Source organism: Penicillium diatomitis, assembly GCF_028827545.1.
Source record: "Penicillium diatomitis strain IBT 30728 chromosome Unknown utg000005l_segment0_segment0, whole genome shotgun sequence".
Classification (NCBI taxonomy): domain Eukaryota; kingdom Fungi; phylum Ascomycota; class Eurotiomycetes; order Eurotiales; family Aspergillaceae; genus Penicillium; species Penicillium diatomitis.
The window spans coordinates 116,715-137,038 of record NW_026623177.1 but is presented as its reverse complement, the minus strand read 5'-3'; the positions used below and the strand labels follow the sequence as shown (position 1 = coordinate 137,038).

At 50.7% G+C, this 20,324-nt stretch overlaps 2 protein-coding genes across 2 annotated transcripts; both read right to left on the bottom strand.

Annotated features, from left to right (window-relative positions):
- Nucleotides 1-10,438: 10,438 nt before the first annotated feature.
- N7539_004713 (putative C6 finger domain protein) lies at nucleotides 10,439-11,769 on the bottom strand (the record flags this gene model as incomplete). The annotated part of the gene is made up of 3 exons (XM_056934315.1): nucleotides 10,439-11,088; nucleotides 11,168-11,509; nucleotides 11,703-11,769. 3 exons carry the CDS (start codon nucleotides 11,767-11,769, stop codon nucleotides 10,439-10,441), a joined length of 1,059 nt encoding a protein of 352 aa, XP_056789509.1.
- Nucleotides 11,770-14,586: 2,817 nt separating this feature from the next.
- N7539_004712 (uncharacterized protein) lies at nucleotides 14,587-14,824 on the bottom strand (the record flags this gene model as incomplete). The annotated part of the gene is given in 2 exon segments (XM_056934314.1): nucleotides 14,587-14,624; nucleotides 14,635-14,824. 2 exon segments carry the CDS (start codon nucleotides 14,822-14,824, stop codon nucleotides 14,587-14,589), a joined length of 228 nt encoding a protein of 75 aa, XP_056789508.1.
- Between the last annotated feature and the right edge of the window lie 5,500 nt (nucleotides 14,825-20,324).

The following is a 20,324-nucleotide window of genomic DNA, read 5'->3' as shown; positions in this document are numbered from 1 at the left end:
ATGGAATAAGTTGAATAAGTAGAGAAGATCGAAGAAGAGCAGGTGAAGCGATCGCGGCCGAACGAGATGGTCGAGTCGACTAGTGAATCAGATGGAGGGGACGACTACGGAGCGACGACCAGCGAAGACGTTTCTTCGGAGAAATCTGGAAATCTGGAAATCTGGCGATGGTCGATGACTCGATGGCCGTTGCGCAGAGGGGAGGATCGTGACCGGGTATGCGTATTACGCGTTTCGTCACCGGTCACATAGGTTTCCCATGCACCACCCTTGGACCCGGTCTTTTATCGTCAAACCCCCCACGCGTGCTGAAGAGTCACTTCGTCACCAGCCCGGAGGAGTGTCTTAGTCTGGCATCCAGCACTCAACACCAACTTAGGCACTAGTGAGGGTTTCCGTGCACTAGCGAGTAGCGCCAGTGCGACGCGGTGGCCCAAAGAAGATAAGTCCATTCAACTGCCAGAAACGCCTGATCGTCTCTGGAGATGAAGCCACATGCCCAAGCAACGTCTCTATTTGCGCCGGGGTCAAACGAGGGACCCGCTGATGAACAACCGGCGATGCCTGAAACCCGGCGCCCACGAGACGGGTTAGTCACGGAGGCTGCTACTATATCGATTATCGGCCGTGGTACATGTTGTAACCGAGATGGCGGCATGGGCAGTTTTGGTGCCACCGATCAAGTTGATCTCGTCGACTCGATCAGGAGAGAAAGGTAGATCGCCCGGACAGAGACAGCGAAGGTACAAGCTACGTAGTAAGACGACTGAGTACTGAAGTAGTATACTGTTTATGTACTATGTAGTCACTACGGTGTAGTGAATGTTGTTACTCAAAGTGTACCTACGTCGATGGAAGGGAAGATATCCAGACTGGCTAGGTAGTGCTTACTGCTTAGTGTCTACACGCTGTTGGAGCCTCCATTTGAAAGATGTATCAGGATAGCAGCTTCTGATCTGGAACCGACCCCGACTCTCGATCTGACCTATTGAAGAGATTCAACCGTACTTGAAAAATAGAGGTCTATGCACGGCCACAGTATAACCGTAGGATATTCGACACATTTGCCATATATGTTGTACGTCTAGTAAGATGAGAGACTCGAAGCCACACTACTAGTTCAGTGGCACTTTTGCACGGACAATGATCATAGTATCTGCCATACATCTGCAGTCTCTCGATGGGTCAGCTCGGCCAGTGCAGGCTATTTGAATAGTTTCAATTTACGAAAGAACATTGAACTGACCCAGTACTGAAAGTCGGATATGCATCATAGCCTCCCGATGTCAGCATTTAGGCCTTCCAGCCGGTTGAAGGTCGTTTGGACTCCAACTGGTCTAGCAAGTATTTCATTGCAACGCATACTGCCATGGATCTAGTAAAATCAACTTTCCCACCATTTTTCTCTGGTGTCATTCCAAGCCAAGCTTGGTTCCCATGCCTAAACACCTCGGAGTAGTGGGGGTATCTCCGTGAGGCCGACAATCATCCATCGTGCTGCAGTACGATTTTCCACGAATCGGTGCATCTGGCAAGGCCTTCATAACGCACCGAACCCTCCTCCACTTTGAATGAGACCTACAGTACCTCTAATCTAGCATCTACTGGTAGCCAGCTCGACCATCGGCACCGAGCCTCTAGGTCACCCGAAGACTGTACGACTACGCGCATATTCCCAAGTGAATGCTTACCACCTACCTGTAGTTATCAAATATTTCCGATTGACCTCTATTCTGGCATCGTATTCATGAGCTCAAGCTCCGTGTCCCCGGCCCCCTACCCATCCAGTCGTACCCACATACCAGACTCATTCCCTTCCCCCTCTTCCCGTCCGATATCCGGACCTCTCAACGAGATCAAAGTGGAGTCGACAAACTGCAGTGCTGCGAAGCTAAGCATATGATGCATGGACGTGCAGGCCAATCTAACCTGTGGACATTACACGACCGCACGAGCCACCGCGCTCACGGATGCACCCGCCACACGATCACAAAGTTTGGGTTCCTTGAATCGGGACCTTGGGGAGGAGCTGGACGACCTACTGCACCAAACAGTACTGAGTCTACTGACTACTGAGTCTACTTTGGACTCTACGGTCATGATTCATGATGTACGAGAGAGCGCTTAGGCGACCACAGTTCCAGGGGGCCCCTTTTAGTACTAACGTGCTGGCCATGCTCTCCCGTCGACCACCGTGCTGACATGCCCGCGTGGCCCGTGTTTTCGGCCCGAGTCCGAAATAAGTGCCGTGGCCGAACGGGCAAGAATTCATAGATAATCCAGCGACTGGAAGTAATAAGCAAATCACAGGACTGTCAGCAGGGATGTGTCAGGGACGGAGCACCTGCAGACAAATCTAGTTGTCTTTAGTGCGAGGAGGAGGCGGATTTGACAAGCGTCAAGGGCGAACCCAGGGGGGGGGGGGGGACTAAAGCTGCGGTAAGGGTTGATGGAGGGATATGCCGAACAGATGAAGGTGACACGTGTGAACGAGTACGGGATTGGAGTAAGGTTAGGCCGTCAACCAAACTCACGTGCTGAGAGTTAACTTCTCTTCACGTGATAGCTTTGAAAGGAAAGCGGCTGTTGACTACCTTAGTAACTACTATGAGGTTACGATTCTGCTGTCCAGGTATCCACCAGGGAGGTTTGGGCAGCACATGATTACAGCAATGTGTGTCCTTCATGACCTGGACCGGATGGATCTGGCCTTCCATTCCATAGGGTTATGTTCAAATCACACTTCGGTCCGAATCATGGACAGTGACCTATAGCACACCGTAGGTAAGGGACTCTGCAGGTAAAGTAATGTTTATTGGACATTGATGAGTGTGAAATCATACTTTTCTCAGTCCCAGCAGAGGCCCGCTGGATTGAACCGTACTCCATCGCAGGCCACATGTTTCAAATTTTCTACATACACTCTTCAATCTGGCCAATAGCTTCAGTACAAACTACAGGGTGGCCGGCCTACGATATCGTCATCTTCCGTTTGTTCACACGTTTCCACTTTACATCCAGGCCAGAAACCAGATCCATGCTCCCACCCAAGAAATTGAATATATACATCTGAAGCGCCCTCCGAACCACACATCGGGAAAGTCACTGTGGTAGGTTACTAAGTAATAGGTAGTCAGTATATTCAGTAACACCAACAAGACTACAAGAGTGATTGCCATTTCACGGAAGCCCACAGTCCTCCGCGCCGCAACCTTGAACCCACCTCTCGGAGCCTCGGTGCACAGTCACCCAGTCACGGCACGACCAAGTAGGGTGGCGGGGCCGAGAATCTGGACTGCAGATAGGATGGCGTCCGAAGAAGCAAATGGGAGTGGGAAAAGGTTTTGACTCAAGATAAGCCGACCCGGTTCACGGAGCTACTTCGGTCCCTAGTCCTACTCGCAACTTTGACGGACTCGTTCCAGATCGCAATACCAGGCTTTGTCCAGTATTGAGTACAGGTATCAATATTCAATAGTCGCATGTAACAGGACTATGTAGTATGTACTAATCAAGTATGTAGTCATGTACTTTCTAGTTGATCTAGTAATGTATGTACTACTTAGGTAGTTAACAGTAGGTCGTTAACTTACTACTTAGTTATGTACTTGTAGTATCAACGATGCACTACTGAATACGACTACCTATACTCGTATACTCAGGGTCGCTGAGGTGGACCGGGCGGTCCGTGTCAGGAACTGGAGAGGCCTGGATTCTAGAACAAGACAGAGTTCACGTCTGGTAGGTGGATGGATACCCACGTATATCCAATCTCAAGCGGCTCAGGGCTGGATCTGGAGGATATTGCGCATCTGAATCTGAAAGTCAGGTCGAGGTCGCCGGGTGGCGATCCTCTCGACATTAGACATGCTTCTTTCAAATACAAATCATCCAGTCACCACCTCTGAGTGAGATTTCGAAAACCAGCCTGAAATTTGATGAAATAGGGAGTGAAGTCAAGTCAGACGACTAAGAATAACCACTCCATGTGGACACCAATCCAGAGCCCACATCTCTCAATTTGAAAAATGCGAGTCATGTAAGCACGTTACTACCAACAGATACACTGACCTGAGTGACCTCAGTGCTCCGGAGATATACCCGTACATGTGTAGGTATAATAATGACACTTCTAAATGCGATAGGGAAAACATGACAATCAAGTGGCTGGTGACTAGTGTTGCGCTCGTGTGTACAGTGTATACTACGAGGTAGGTACTACTTACTGTAGGACTATGCACTGGAAGTAGGTAGGTAACACATGCATCTAGAAGCTGAGCCTAGAATCAGATTGCAACGAGTGGAGTGCAGCGCAATGACCCTGGTTCGCAGCAATGCCGGCATGTGCTAGCACCCAGCAGCCAGCAGCCAGCTGGATGTCAGCAAAAATCCAAGCCTTTGCATCGGTCGGAGGACCCGAGAGCGAAAAAATGCCACCCGCTTTGGGGCAGACATGGATAGGGAATGACTTGCTTGGTTTAGCGAGTCATGGTCAGTGCTTCACGGTTGTACATGAGACAATGTGCTATATTCGAGACTTGAGGAGAAGACTTATGTGCATTTTACTTTGTACAATACTTCAGTAGCACAGAGGTACTAGTAGGCACGAGGCCAGCTGGTAGCTGGACATCTCATCTGCATTCACACAGTAGTAGGAAGCTGGAACTGGAAGTCGAAGAAAGTACTCACCGAAGTTGAGGGTCATTCCTAGATTACCCGATGCAGCGGTATTGTATCGTAATAAAGACACATGTTTCGCCTTGTTGTATTCATATTTCCATTTCAGCCAGACCACCCCCGAACTCGGTTCTGCGGTCTCGGTCTGCCAGTCTGCGCATCTGCACATCTGCGGAGGAGTCGCGCCAGGATCAGAATCATCCGGCGCATTGAGTTGATGTTTTTTTTTTCCCTTTTCTTTTCTTCTTTTTCCAACCATGAAGGTTCTACAGCGTTGTTGCTGAGCAAAGCTTGGGCGCTGACTGGTGGTTAGTGTTCCCAGTTAGTGAGGGACGTCCCTCATGAGGATCGGACTTACCCCATCTCATGTCTTTCCATTTCTTCTCCTCACCTTCTTTTGCTCCCCTCGTTTCCTCAATACACCAATCCTCTTCAATTTACGAACATCCATTCATGTACCTCGTCATTCAATCTGCGACCTCCGTCCCGCGGCCTGGCGGGGAACCGGCAGCGGATCTTTTCTCATTCCACGGCTAAAATGCATATATGCAAGCCACCTTGGCAACCTACCGCACGCCCCTCCTCTGTCCGCTTCATACCTCAATCAGGTCTTGCTGATTCTTTTTTTTTTCTTTTTGGGAAGAACAAAGGTCCTCGCCGCACTATGGCATGAAGAGCGCGACCGTGTCAAAAAAGGACATGCTGAATAATGACCAAAGTCCGCTCCCAATAGGAGTGGAATTGCCAAAATTGCCACTTGTGGATCACTGCGAGGCTCACTCAGACACAAGAAATGTTCCTGACGACGATCCTCCGTACTCTTTCCCTGGTGAGGTACCGAGGGTCCCAATGGACACGTCAGGATTGTCATGGCAGCAGGCAATTATATTGCAATAGTCCGCTGGATATACACAGCGCGGCGATGATGACGCTCGGAAATAGAGGTGGGCTGCAAACCTAAAAAGGTAATTCATCTCCCTCGGCCCTAGACGCGGGCGGAGTCCGACCAAGACCAGAAAATCAGTCGAGTACAAATGCATCATCTCAGTCATACTGTAGTCATGTAGCGACCACGTCGTCTCATACCACGGGTATGCACTGATGCAGCATGCACTGAGCTCCACACACTACACAATGAGCCGTCCAGACGACCCAGGCGGCTGTGATGAGTTTCCTGCATCCTCGAGTCAGGTCTTCGCAAGGAAGTATTCTCGTCGCGGAATCCCAACAGAGCAAGATTATCTCCAACCGCGCTTGACGTGGGGACGATCTGACCCATCTTCTTGATCTCGGCACTTGGGTGACCTCTCCGCAGGCGACGGGGCAGGGAATCGGAAAGGCGCAAAGTACATACCTACAGTAGTGTGACCGGTTATGATGCACGCCTCTAGACGAAGCAGAAACCAGGCTCGGCAAGCTCAAGCTGCCTTGCGGGCTTAAGTTGTCATCCCGCGAGGCAATCCTCAAGAAGCCGAGGCGCGTTTGTGCATCGCGCATCTCCATCCGTGTGACAAGTTTGATACTGTGAAAAGGTAAATATTTTTGGCCCCACGAGGCCATGCTCCACCGAAGAAGAATGGAGAGGCCGGGCGGATTCTCTTTCCCCCCCCCCCCCAAGAAGGAAAACCAAAAAAAAAACAAATAAAAGGGGAAAAAAAGTACCAGTCGTTGGCAGCGATAAGGAGTTCCAACACGTCTTCCGATAGGTCCCGACTTGCAGAGATCTGGAGATAAGGCACGCGATAAGCTATGGGTTGTCATTAGCCGTTGTCAGTTGTCGATATGATCAGTCCCACCCCTCAGCTCAAGACGATCAAAGCAGGGCGAAGATGCATCTCAAACAATGCCACAATGCGACAAAAGTCCTCGCTTCGAGATGGAAATGCAAGACGGTCGAGTATCGGTCATCGCTTAGTGAACAACGGGTTAAGTGCTTGGCGTCTGTATGAACGGCCGAGCCAAGGACGAGAGGAGAAGAGCCGTCGACCGTCGTCTGAGGATGCAAGACGATCACTCGTTGCTCTCTGATGGTAAAATGATGGTCGACCATGACAGAGGCTGGGGTCGGGAAGTCTGATTGGACCTGAGGTGTTGCTCCGTTCATCCATTATGGTCGCATGGTATCCTGCTTCTTGGAGACGTGCAGCGGGTCAAGCACCTTCGATGACGGACGGGTGATCCAAGCTTTGATTGTATGAATGTTCCAAGTCCATGTCACACATACACACACACACACACACTGCGTGTCGCATGAGAGACAAGGATCAGGACACTTTCACCCCCACATGTTTGATAGGTTTGCTCGATAGGTCGACCAGACAGGCAGCACTCATCCTCTTTTGGGTCGTCAAGTGAGTGACAAGACGGCCATTGTGGCTCATTGCCCCCTTTCTCACCATTCCAAAAGGGGCGACGATCTGTTTGGCTATCTCGCCAAACCAGTGAGTACTGTCACCCTCATGATGGCAATGCTGGCTCGGAATCCGAGGCAAGTCCAGTACGCAACGGGTGGTTCGTAAGCTGCTTGTATCAACGGTCCAAGAAGAGGAAGGAGAGCCGCACGACCGACCATTCACAACTCATGACCAGGACCAGCAACTTGGGCTGTGTGGCGCCTCACAAGAGCTCCCAAGTGGGCCGTGGCGCTCCGGCAGTCCTGCCTGCATCTCAAGTCAGACTCCACGCTTGATCGAGAAGAGGAGGGGGCAAAAGATCAAAAGCTCAGGTCCTCAGAAGGCTGGCCGAGACTGGGGGCCCTTGGGAGGCAAGGGGGGTCGGGGAGGAACAGTGGCGAGGTATTCATGTGCGGAGGAGTGTACGTGTCGGCTTTGGGGAGGTCACTGCGCGAATCGAGATGAGACGGTGGACCATCCCCCTCGTGGAGCCTCGTACAGGTACTGGAGACCGGGAGAAGTTAGACAGAGCCCGGGGGGGCAAAGTGGAGGAGGCGGAGAAAGCGGACAAGTCGAGGATAGATGGTAGGCAAAGATGAAAGATTTCCACCGGAGAGGGCCAATGAGTGAGAGGATATCATATTTGAGCGGCATCAGCGGTTACCAAGAGAAAACAAAAACACACCAAGGATCCCCACGCCCAGGAGACACCCACCTCCTGGAAGGGGAGGGGGTGGTATAGGAGAGCATAAGCGAGAATCATGTCCAGGGCAGGGCAGGGCAGGGCAGATCAGTCGTAGATCGACCGAGAAGGGGGGAGACTGCACGGGAGAAGCACCAGTAGTCGATGTGACTTGAAGGGAGCAGAGTCTTTCCAGAGAGAAAAAGTCCATTGGTGGTCAGTGAGAATGTGCGCTTGAACAAGCACACGTGAGCCCAAAGGAACTTAGCAGTCTGTGAAATCCAGCAGACGGATCGAGGTCACGACCTGCACAATGGCACCTACGCGCCCTTCACCTCATGAAACTCTTCGTTCACGGTGACCGGAGCCTGACAGACAACAGCAAGCTTCAAGCTACGTGGCCTCGACAGAGGGGAAGAACGGGCTTGCTGAATCTCTCATGGATCAGCATCCAAGAGAATCGGTACTCGCCTGGCTGGATATTCACATATCCCAGGCTCATGGGTGGTAGAGCTGAAGGTTGTGATCTCCAGTCGTCTTCATATATCCTCCACGACGGGGGAAGAGAAGAATGGACGGCCCGTGATAGAGAAGGAAAAGAAAGAGTTTCGCAGTGTGAGTGTGCAAATGTACAGTACTTATGAGGTTATCGATCACGCATCCGGCGACGTGCTATAGACAGGAGAGACTCTCCCTTCGAATGCACCATGAACCAACCGCATGCTCTGAATGACTGTTATCAGAGGCCTCCAGTGAGACGTATCTCTTGATTTTGATAAAGGCGTCACCAGGGGGTCTCTGCGACAGGACGATCAGAGGCCAGTTGCGTGCAATGGTCATCTGGCAAGGATGGAAAGGTGCTGATAACATGATAAGTCTGCATATCATGGCCCATTCAGGGGGAGTCTCCTTGCGGGATCACAAATTGTCGGAACGCAAATGAACGGATCGAACCCTATCCTGATAAGACTCTATCTGCGTCTTCGAGCCTTTTGGCCCCTCTGGGGTGATCAGTCCGATTATTTCACTAGCCCAAGATGAAAGAGATCTGGCGTGGGCAGCTCTACCGATCTCTCCACGAAGAGTGGATGTGCTGTTGACCGATATTCTTTAACGAGCCTTGCCCACCTTTTGAGTGCTATCGCCATCTCAAACATGAGATTAACCGATCTCTCTATCTCCTCAACCCACCCGCATCAACCCTGCAACGATCTCGCTGCTTGCCGCCATTCTGAATTCTACTTGCTTCGAGAGTCACTGATCAAGGAAAGCTAATCTGAGACTGCAATGTTCCCAGCCATATATCCCTTCTGCTGATGCGTCTACCTGCGACGTGAGCTAGTCGAATTAGTCCTATCTCCGAATCCTGGACCCCAGCATGATCTGCATCCATCCGGCGGCTTCCCCGCGGAGTCAGACGGTAGCCCGATTCCTTATCAAGTGATCGAAGCTGACCACATGTCTGTTCAGGCCTCAAAAGGGCTGTTATACGACCTGCCCAGGAAACACAAAACCCCCCTCCCCTTCAGGATACAATTCCATTGCCACAGCTGCTCCAAGAATTCCCATACAAGATGTGAATCTCGCGCAAACCTCCATTTAAAGCATCACTCGAAGGAACACTGTCGATATCCTGTCACTACAATAGATCCGGATAGACACCTATGGCCCCTTGATTTAAGGTTATTGGACCCGGCCGAAGCTGGGAGCCCGGAGCAGATCAGCACGTCTCTCCGTACTTTCATCAGCCCGCGTATCATTCGCAACTCGGATCAACTCATCAGTTTCAATACTTGAATCTGAGGACGCGGCAAGTCTATGCATTCCAGCATTATAGTCCGGGAAAGACAACAGTAATGTACACATGACTCGCTGTAGTCTTGGGTATCGTCAGCTGCAGAAGATGTCTGCTACCTCATACCAGACTAGTGTCCATCACGGTAGACAGAAATCCGTACATCACACAACGAATACGGAGACAGATCAACGTGAAATGCGGTCTTCCTGGTCACTGAACCGTGTTCAAGGAGATGCCAAGCAAGTGGCATCTACCGCTGCCTTCCCACGAAGCGGAAAGGTCAAAGTCGGAGGCTGATCATTGCCAAAAAGGCTGGTGGTATAAGAAACTTGGCCGCTACTACTATTCGAACAGAACTTGACATTAAATGAGCAACATGCCACCCTTTCCCTCTTGAAACCCCTTGTTGCGCCGGCTGATGACCATCCAACACACCCGTCCGTCGTCTTTGAGCAAAAAGAAAATAAAACTGTCCAGGTCACGGGGAAAACGGGGACACCCAAAGGAAGCCAACAAGGGCAGCAAGCGGAATAAGAATGAAATAAAATGATGAGACAAACAATGAAGAAAAGAAAAAAAAATCTTCCTGTAAAAGAAACATCCAACCAACGGGGGTATTGTGAAGCAGAAAACCGAAACGAGCTGTCTAGGGGGTTGTTCGTGTTTAAACGTGATAGAAGAGGCCGGACCCAATGCGAGAGATGGGGAAACGAGTAGTCATTCCTGCACATGTGAATGAATGAGAGAAAGATGACCGAGACCGATGCGAAAAGCACAGATTAAAAGGGATGTGAGGTCTGGGGGGAAAAAAAAAGAGGAAAGAGAGAGGGCGAGATAGGAGAAAAGCAAGAGACGGCACTCCAGGAGAAAGAGGAGAGGTCAGACCAATTAAGGTCCAGATGTCCTCGGAGCTCCAGGATGACCCATCGGGTGAGGGATAAATTGCTGTTGAGACATATCGCCCGTGTACATTGGATACGGCACTGCGTTCATCCCGCCGGACATGGCGTTCATTTGTTGCCACTGGACGAAATCCATCTCTCCGGCTTGATTAGGATAGGGAACACCCCCCGGTGGCATTTGCATGCTGTAGCTTGACCCCGAGGTAGCGTGGGACGCGGTTGGATTGGCAGGTGTGGTCATCCTGCGTTTCAAGTCTTGTCCCATGGGAGGTTGAAAATGACTGGAAAAAGTGGCGCCCGGTTCCTGGGGAGGGTAGCTCATCGCTCTTGATGGAGGTGGAGGTGCCGTCCAAACAGAACCATCGGGATGCATCGCGTAACCAGCAGGCCCCGGATTCATCGGTTGTACGTGACCGGCCATTGGTGATGCGCAGGAGAGGGGGGAATTGGGAGACATCGCAGCCGGAACGGCGGCGGAGTCCCAGTGTTGAGGCGTCATGCCCATCATCTGAGACTTGCCGGGAGCGATTCCCGTCGCGAGCATTTGTTGATCCGACATGGTGGTGAAGTCATCCCAGCTCGGCGTGCCTTCCATCGCGGTCATTCTCGAGAAGTCCTCTGTAGGGCCATGTCGGTCTTGAGGGAACCGAACGAGTTGATCAGTCAGATTGCACTTGCTCTCTATTCTTGAACATCCAGATAAGTGAACACTTACCAGGCGTGAACGATGACATTTGAGTTGGCGCAAATGCTCCTGGATTGAAAACGGCCATCTCGCTTGTCGACACATTCATGGACATTGAGTTGTACGAATAGTAAGGCTCGGTCGATTCGGGGTTCATGCTGTTCGGCGAAGAGGGGAGAGACATTGGGGTCGTAGCAGAAGGCGCAGATCCAGCATCCATCCCCGAGCTTGGTCGTGACTTCTTCTCGATGGGTGGTTGTTGGTCAACGGGGAAGAATTGGCATTCCTTGCGTAACCGGATACAATTCTCGCATCGTCCTTGCGCATCATCCGCCGAAACTAAGCATCGAATCTTGCGACGTCGACAGTGCACTATAAAGGTTGTCATAGAAAAGTTAGTCTAAGTCCTGCAGTTTGATCATGGCCGCCGTTTCAACTGTTCAATTTGCGAGGACGGCTTTGGTAGTATTCGGCGTCATAGAATCATCGAGTAGAGTTGTTGAACCGGGCTAAAAGACCCGCTGCACGCTTGGCTGGATCTTTGCAGGAAATGAGGGACACTCACCACAAGCGACAGACGTGCGATGGTAGCCCAATTTGTTCCTCTTCTTATCGGCCGAGCTGGCCTCCATTGAAGACTGGGAGTTGTGTATGGAGTCCATTGTCGTTGCGGCTGCGGGCATTACCCCCCGTAGTGAGTGATTACTGATGTACCAGATCGAAGCGCATGAGCGAGCGCTTAGATGAGACAGCCACCGACGCCCAATTCTTCACTGGTATGATGCGTAAAGGTAAAGTGAACGGCTGGCTTGTTCGAATCCAGATGGAGTTTCGGGCTCAAAATGGGAACTAACCACGCAAATAAGCGATCAAAGCGAGCGATGGGTCGAGCTGAGGCAATGGTCAAATCGATGTAGCCGACTGCTTTGACTCGCGGCCTGGTGATGGATTGGTGGTTCAGAGTCGACGAAAGAGCGACTGATCATCTGACCTTTCGACAATGCGCAACAAATTCAAACGCCAGATCCGCAGGCTGATGCTTACCTTGTCGGCGGCGGTGTCGAGGGCGTGGAAAAAAAATGACGGGGCAAGCAGGGCTCCCAAGTCCGAAAGGTTTCTCGTGGTACCAACAAGCGCACAACGAAAAGCCGACAGACTACCTCAAGGATGCGCCCCAAATGGCTGAGAGCTTCTGTCTTGCGAGCCTGCAATTTCTCGTGCAGGTTGAAATGATCGATCAGAGAATTCCCCACGGCGTGGAGATGATCCAAGTTCGACCAGGATGAAACGGTATCAAGTGATGTGCCAGCGCCGGTCGATGATTATTGATTAAGATAATCTGGTGTTTGGGGGCGAGCGCAAAGGAAGTCCTCCTGGGATCAAGTGAGATTGACGACCTCGGAGACTCTGTGATGGAGTCTGGCCGCGGTGAACAGTATTGCGCGGTGCAGTGTACACTTTTTTGACACTGTCGTGGGTGGCAGAGGGTGTCCAGGATTGAGGATCAAGCGGTGACCAGACAGCGATTAAGAATGAGGTGGTGAGATCAAGGGTCCAAATACGAAAAAAAAAAAAACAAAAAGATAAAGAGAAGGAAAAATGGACCAGCGTCGAGGAAAAGAAAAGCAAGCGAACTAAAGGAGTGTATAAAGTGAAGTGAGGGATGGCCAGAAAGGCGGAGGAGGATGATGATGAAGGAAGAATGAGGGACTTGCGTCCTATAGAGTTGAAGAGTCGGGAAGCTAATCGCGGGGTGAAACGCCTAAAGGCTGAGTTTGGGCTTTCTCTTTTGCGCCGGAAATGGATTTGTCTCAACGAGATCTTTTCCCTTTTCCATCATTCCTGATTTCCAGGGTTTTATTTGAATTTTGACGGATTTTTGCTATCCTAATTGAGGAGGGGGGAAGGAAAAGGGTTTGGGTGACCAGCGTCAAGTGCATCCCACCGTGCGTGGAACGAGGGGGCTTTGTATCAGCCGGCACTAGGACCAATGGGTACCGAGTTGACCAGAAGAAAACACTGGCGATGGTCATGTCGATGATCTTAAGCCTAATTCAGGGGTCTTCCGGGGAGAACTTCCTCGTGGGGATAAGCATGCATCTGGGTCTGATTGCAAGTCTTGGGAATCCGTTTCAGGTCGGGAGTTCTTCAACGCAGCCACGGTAGCCCTAGGAGGATGTTCTGGAAGACGGCCTTTTCGTCTTCCCTGCAAAAGCATCTACTCTTAGGTACCAAGGTGGTAGGTAGTAGGCAGATGGCTGATCGTGAGGCTATACAGCATAATACGGTCCCTCGTTCCCGATGTGATCTCGGTCACTGGCCTCGCGCGACTGAAGTTGATTCTCCTTCTCACTAGGATGATAATATGATTACCATGCTCCTCATACATGATGAGGGTCTTCATTGTGTCAGTGCTCTGTTGAGGTGGGTTTGAGGACCAGAGAAGTTGTCCACTGGAGCCTCCGACGAATTTGGGCAAGCTGGCCCCCTGATTGCGTACGATCGACCTCGCCGAAACCCTGTTCATGGTAAATGAAGCCGCGAGGAGGAACCATGGTCTGGGAGTCTTGACATAGTGGGGGTTCACGGTGGGTTCCACCATTGGAAGATGGATCGCGTCTGTTGTGGGATGGCGATTCAGAAGTTGTTCCCAGGGGCCACATGAGTATCTGAGTAGAGCGGTAGTTCGGGTCAGTACCCAGTTACTGACTCCTCAAGCGCAGTGTTCACCGCATGATCGCTGATGGCAGATGATTAATTGTGGGTTAGTTGTCTTTTTTTGGGGGTGTTGTTTTGTGTGTGTTTTTTTTTTTTTTTTTTTTTTTTCTGGCGTTTCTCACGCCCGCATCCACTTTTATGATTGGCAATGGAAAAGGCTGACACCAATGAGCTTGTTCGTCACCAGATCCATTGTGGCACGGCATTCTTCTTTGGGGGTCTTCAGGTGCTGATCTTTCGAGATCTTAGCGGCTTCTCGAAGCTGTCGGCACCAGGTGGCAGGCAGAGCAGGACCGGGATTGGGGGGGGGGGGGGGGGGGGGGCATCTACAGTCGCAGAAAGACGGTGTTTCAAACGACCATATCTCCCGAAAAGTATAATAGTAAAACCAGATGTCATGGACTTGGCCAAAGTGGGAGAATCTGGATCTTCCGGGTATTTTGGGCATGCGCTCAGAACCGAACCACCAAAGTTTGGGAGGAGCAGTGATGCTAAAAACAGAAGAGGCCGGGTCCATGGCTGGAGGAGTGTACCGTAGTTAGTCATGTAAACCAAAGAGGAAACCCTACAAGTTACAGCAGTCGGGTAGACGCTCGAGTGCTGGCAGTGGTACTGTACCAAGTGAACACAAGGCCTGGAGTCGGTCTTTTCATTTCTCGGTAGACCAAGAAGCAGATCGTTTCACTGGATCCTTGATCCTAGATTACGATAGTATTGCGTACCTACTGACTCTACTGAGTAACTCGCAACTTGCTCCTCCAGACGAGAGCTGTACGTACCTGAGACTCCGAACTTCACCGAACTGCACAAGCTGAGGTGATCGGAGGCAGGTGTCGAATCGTCGAGGTTTCCCTGGCGATCCATCCCCGTTCTCTCCTCTCCTGTAGGTGAGCCCCAGAGGCGAACACTCCGTCCGCCCACGCCGATTGCTGCTCCGGAGTCGTCACGGTCATGGGTTTCCATGGGCATGCTCTCATGCAAGACTTCTGCTCGTGTTTCGCCTGGGTCTACTTGGCTGCATTGGGTTCACCCGCTAGTCGGGGGGTTTGCTCCACCCGAGGCAGTGTTGCCCAGTCATGCCCACGTTTCGGAGGCTTCTATCGGATATAGCTTAAATTTGCCTAGTGAGAGCCGTGGACACTAGACAGCATGAAGTCGGCGGTAGTCTGTCAACGTGACCTGCAGTGGTAGTCTGATTGTCCTTCTGGGCCCTGCGTGACGTAGGGCCACCCATGTTCATTTCCACTTTCTTCGTGCTCGAATGGTGTCGTTGCAAGCCGATGGGGCCTTGAGAACGCTAGAAAAGGGGGGGGAAGAAGAAGGGGGTTAGGCTCCCTTGGAACCAGTCGCTTGATTCCCACACACCACCTTTTGCCTTTCTGGTGGTACGGTCAAGTCTCGTTTTTCGTTTTGTTTTTGTCCTCCATAATGTTGTCAATTGGACCTTTCTTTGGTAGTCATCGAGTTCAATTCACCACCAGGTCTGGACGAAGCAAAGACGCGAATCAACTGAGGTCTCAATTTGGTGCAGGTGCAGTTGTCAGCCAGATCACAGGTCATGGTGAGGTGGTGGAACTGTGGAATACACCAGCCTGGTAAAGGTACCACCGACCTACCTAGTACTACTACTTATGGTGGGTGATTAGTCATGCCAATGCTGGTCCACCGTCACCTGAGCGCGGAGCTATTCGCGGAACCATCTTTGGGCCGAGGAAAACCGACAGCCACGACTGTTTCTGGAACAATTGGATTTGGGACAGCCTCATTCCGATCGGCACCAGCCCGTTCCAGTGGGCATGGACATGGAAAGGGAAAGGGAAAGGGCGAGTTGTTCGACACTCGGATCTCGCGACAACTGGAAACTAATTTCCAGGTGCCATGCGCAGCTGGAGAGGCAAGCTGAGCACGCGGCGGAGGAGGAACGAGCGCGTTCGATGCATCACGGGGCAATCGACTCATCAAACATCCTCCTGCACGCCGTCGAGATTGTCCGGCCTGCAAACTACGGAAGATCCAAGGTGCTGAATCCTTCTCGGACACTGAGGACAGAAAGGCTCTGGACCTGATCCAATCAGGTATCGTGAAGGCGCCAAGGTAGATCCCGAATAGGGTCTCGGTCCGATGGACGTTGCCATCACTCAGGAACAGAGACGTACTACAGCATGGAGTATCCAACCATGCGTGGAATACGGGAATGAATCAATAATGAACTGACTGCCGCCGACTTCATCGGGGAGTCTCGTGACACAGACGGAAATTCATTGAGACATCAAAAAATGGGCTCCTCCAAGACGGACCAGCTCCCCAACTCGGCGACCTGCTCGGGGAGGCTCCGTTGCGGCGACCCTGTGCGATTCGACGGACACGCAAGCTTGGGAGGTCCCGGCACGGTTTCATTGCGTTTCTCGCCTGAACCAGAGCCGAATGTAAATGCCGATCGATAAGAAGGGGCTCATTGTGTCACATTCATTGTTCATTGTCTCTTGAGTGGTGAGAGAGAGAGAGTGTGTGAGAGAGAGAGACAATGTCGTTGATGATGACCATGATGATAATGTTAACCCTATAGCCTTTCGTCAGGGTGAGCTTCCAACTACGAGTACTGGTTGAGTCTGCAGGCTACACTTATACACTACATCCATGGGGCAAATAGTCTTGTTCATGTGGCTCACCATGAGATCCTCTTCCAGGATGACCACTGTGGAAACAATTGTCGTCCCTGGTGCATTACTGGATATCAAGCATTGCACCAAGTTTCCAAAATCAAAGTATACTTCTCAGTCACACCTAGTAGGCATCTGGAGATAGACACATCCACACCACAGGAAAGATCGAATATCCATGGATCGCTTGTGTAGCCCCACGCTCACCCACATGCACCACATGCACCACCTTCGACACCCGCCGAGATTCAGTCGAGGCATCATGTGGGGCTGCCAGTTGGACAGAGTTGGGAAAGTTGTCAAGGTTTGATTAAGGATCGGCACAACGCCCCCTCGGACGATTTAGCGTGTTACAGATTTCTCATGCGGGACCCATGCACACCCCGTCGAGCACTGGCGCATGATATCAAACTTGTTCTTTGGCCGTTCGATGCATTCTTCTATGGAGCTCATTGATCCAATGAATTCCCACTGGGACAAGGCCAGAAATCGTATTCGTTCATTCGTTCAGCTCGTCGCATCATGTACGCGCGGTCGACGAGTCGCCTGGTGTGATGACTACATAGAGGCGAGTACCTAAGTCATAGGTGGTACTGCTATCACCACGCCCTCTTGCCTTTATTACGTGGCTGACGGAGAGTATGGCGAGCTTAGTCGGCGAGCTTAGTCTGCTAGTCAAAAACTTGCCTAGCATATTCGATGGTGCATCCTGCATCCTGCATACTGCATAGACTGCGCAGAGCACATCTATACAGTTCACGGGATCGGACTCGGTGGATTCTCGACTTTTTGTGACACAAGTTAGTCCCGATCTCGATGAACATGATTATTGTGCAGTATGCACCTCTTTCATCCATGCATGAGCTTGTCTGTCGTGACTCGTCGCTGTCAATATCCATGCCCGAGGTACTTCTTTTCTTCGAGACACATGGATGGCGGCTAATCTCCAGTCACCCGGTCAGTACTGAAACGGAAGATTTCTACGGCCAATCCATGAATCGGCGCCCACCTACCAGTTGAGCAAGAGCGGACATGCTGAGACTTCGCTTAGACCAGTCAATGCACCAAAGTGACTGTAGCAAGCTAAGAACAGTAAGATCAGGGATCCACCCGACTTTCTGGTCCATGGCCGTGCACCCTTTCCCCGCCAAGACTCGCCCTCGCTTCGATTAACGGCTGTGCAGTACGTGGAAACATCTCGGTGATTCACCGTCCAAATGAAGACAGACCGAAATGAGTGACAGCGACCGCCTTCGTGTCAGGCACCCTTTGCATAGAATGGCAACGCATGTGTACATCTGGATACCTTAGACGATGCACTGTATGACATCATTAGAATGCGGCAATAGATGTGTTATGCCCTCCCTGGGGAAGCTTGAGATGAACAGGCACGTGTTTGTTCCATGTAGGTACCCAGTAGACAAGTTGAGGGCTCAGATTTAATATTTTCTTGTTCTTTCCATAGAGTCCATCTGGACCTGGCCTACTACTAGTCATAAGCCCTCTCATACCTATCCATATAACAGGGTCAGGTTGAAGCTCCCGGATTGTCGGTGATACCTCTCGAAATTGATACCGAGAGATAGTTGAAAAAATGTGAAAAGACCGTTGGATTTGGGACGTGACATAAATTCCTTGAGATAGTCTTCTATTGATTTCTCCTTTCTTCAGTCCACACCGCGAGAATATGAGGAATTGGTAGGTCTAGACGCACGTGATCTCACTTCGAGCATCTCACAGACGACGAAGAGATGCCAGCGGTTGCCCGTAGGGACCATAGAATGTACCCTACTAAAGAAAACTACCAGTACCCAGATACCAGACTCATTCAAGAAGTTGACACATTCTGGCTCAGGCGCATATAGAATTGATGGATCTTACATGACTCTAATTGATTCCGGGCTTCGTCTGAATCTCGAAGCATTTTCTGCTTTGCGGGCTCCCCCGTCGAGGTATGACTTTCACTTGCCCCTAGTCCATGGTCGATCCACTGCCATAATCAGACTGAATGGGAGCTTGACCCGTCTGGATCCTGACCGAACACTCAAGACCTTTTGGTACTTTCGAAGATTGATGCTCCTACGATGAAATTGGTCTGGCTTTGGAGCAGAACCACTGAAGCACTACTGGATGCTTATAGTGTATATAAGAGGAGTTTGCTCTCGTGAGACCTTCATCAGTTGACATGAAAGACTGCCATCCACGTACTATGAAATGAATCTGAACCTACTAGTACTCTGTATTCTCAGACTCTGCAGTCTTTACAAAGCCCCCGTCTACTGGAAATGGATGTTGTACGTAATGACCCAGTTGCAGTTGGGTAGGCTGCAGCACCGGCCTTGGGTGACGGGTCAGGCCGACATGGAATGACAAACGAGGAAGATCCACCGAGACAAGTTGGAAGTGGAAGTGGAAGTGGAAGCGGAAGTGGAATCGTTCTCTTCCATGGGTATCTGAGATGCGAGGGCGGTATACTGGGCGACACCACTGACGGGTGCTGGAAGCTAGAAAGTCTGTTATATGTTGCTGAGTATTGACAAGATTTCGAGATGGCATGAGATGACTGTGAGGCCGTGCACTTTCAATCAAACAAGAAACATCCCCATTCACACCAAGGAACGGAAGTAGGGTGGCAAGACAATCGTCGAGACTTAAGGTTGTAGACTATACAAACTTTTATTCCAGGGCGCCCCCGGATGATGGGAGGACTTTGCGTGAAACAGCCTTCTGGTGTACAGAGCTCTACGACCTATGTTCCCAGGCAGAGGGGAACGCAGGCGAATTGATTTCTCGCGATCAAAATTTGATTACATAGAGGGTCTTTGGCCACACAAAAGGTTGCATACCGATTCTTTCAACCTTACGAATCAAAACCAGCCACCGAAGTAATCGGAATGGAACAAGTCCAGAAAAGTCAACATAGGATCTACCTGGGTACTAGTTACATGGTACGACGAAACAGCCAGCATGGCACTTGCCAATTGTTCTCGAAGCTATCCATGGCAGTCAAGCATACTACTCGTGGATGAATGTACCCAAAGTGATCAGGCGAGCTCAGGCCTTGCGAATCTTCAAAGTATACTTTATGATACTATTGCCTTGAATCTCTTCATCTCATCGATCAAAGATGTGAGGAGACGCAAAATTGAATCAATTAGCTGATGCGTATACGGTCTTGTTGCCGTAGGTAGCCCAATCATCGAACAAGCTTACAACACAATAATGGCACACACACCGCACTCTACCTATCATGTTAATCCTCAAGCAACAGCACAAAGGCCTATTGCCTACTACAGAACGTGACATACAGCGCAAAGTATGCATCAGAAGGAACTTCAACAGCCTGATCAACCAGAGAACTCCACACTGCGCAGGATCCGACCATCACAAGACTCAGATCACAGTTTCACATTACGGATGGACGACTCTAACATCTGCTCCTTGCTCTCTGACGAACAGACGAGTGCAGCCTGTTCTGTATTGAACGAGGTATCTATACGGACTTGCCTCGTAATATAAGTCAGGGCCTCTTGAGACGAGAGAAGAGCAGAATGGTCAAGTTTAGCCGAACCTTTTTTTTCTACTGCGGTATACAAAAGCAACGGATCAGCTATGCCGGTGATGTTCACCGGTTCACTGTATTTGGAAGATCGACGGCAGTAAAGTCGCCATCTCATGAGTGGCTCGGCTGTAAACGCATCGAGAGTCGCCTAAGATTTCAGCTGTAGGTGTTCCACCTTAGTATCTCTGGGTTGTTTTTAAGATCCTGAGCCTTGTCAGAGTATGCGTGGAATGGTCCTTTTTCGAGT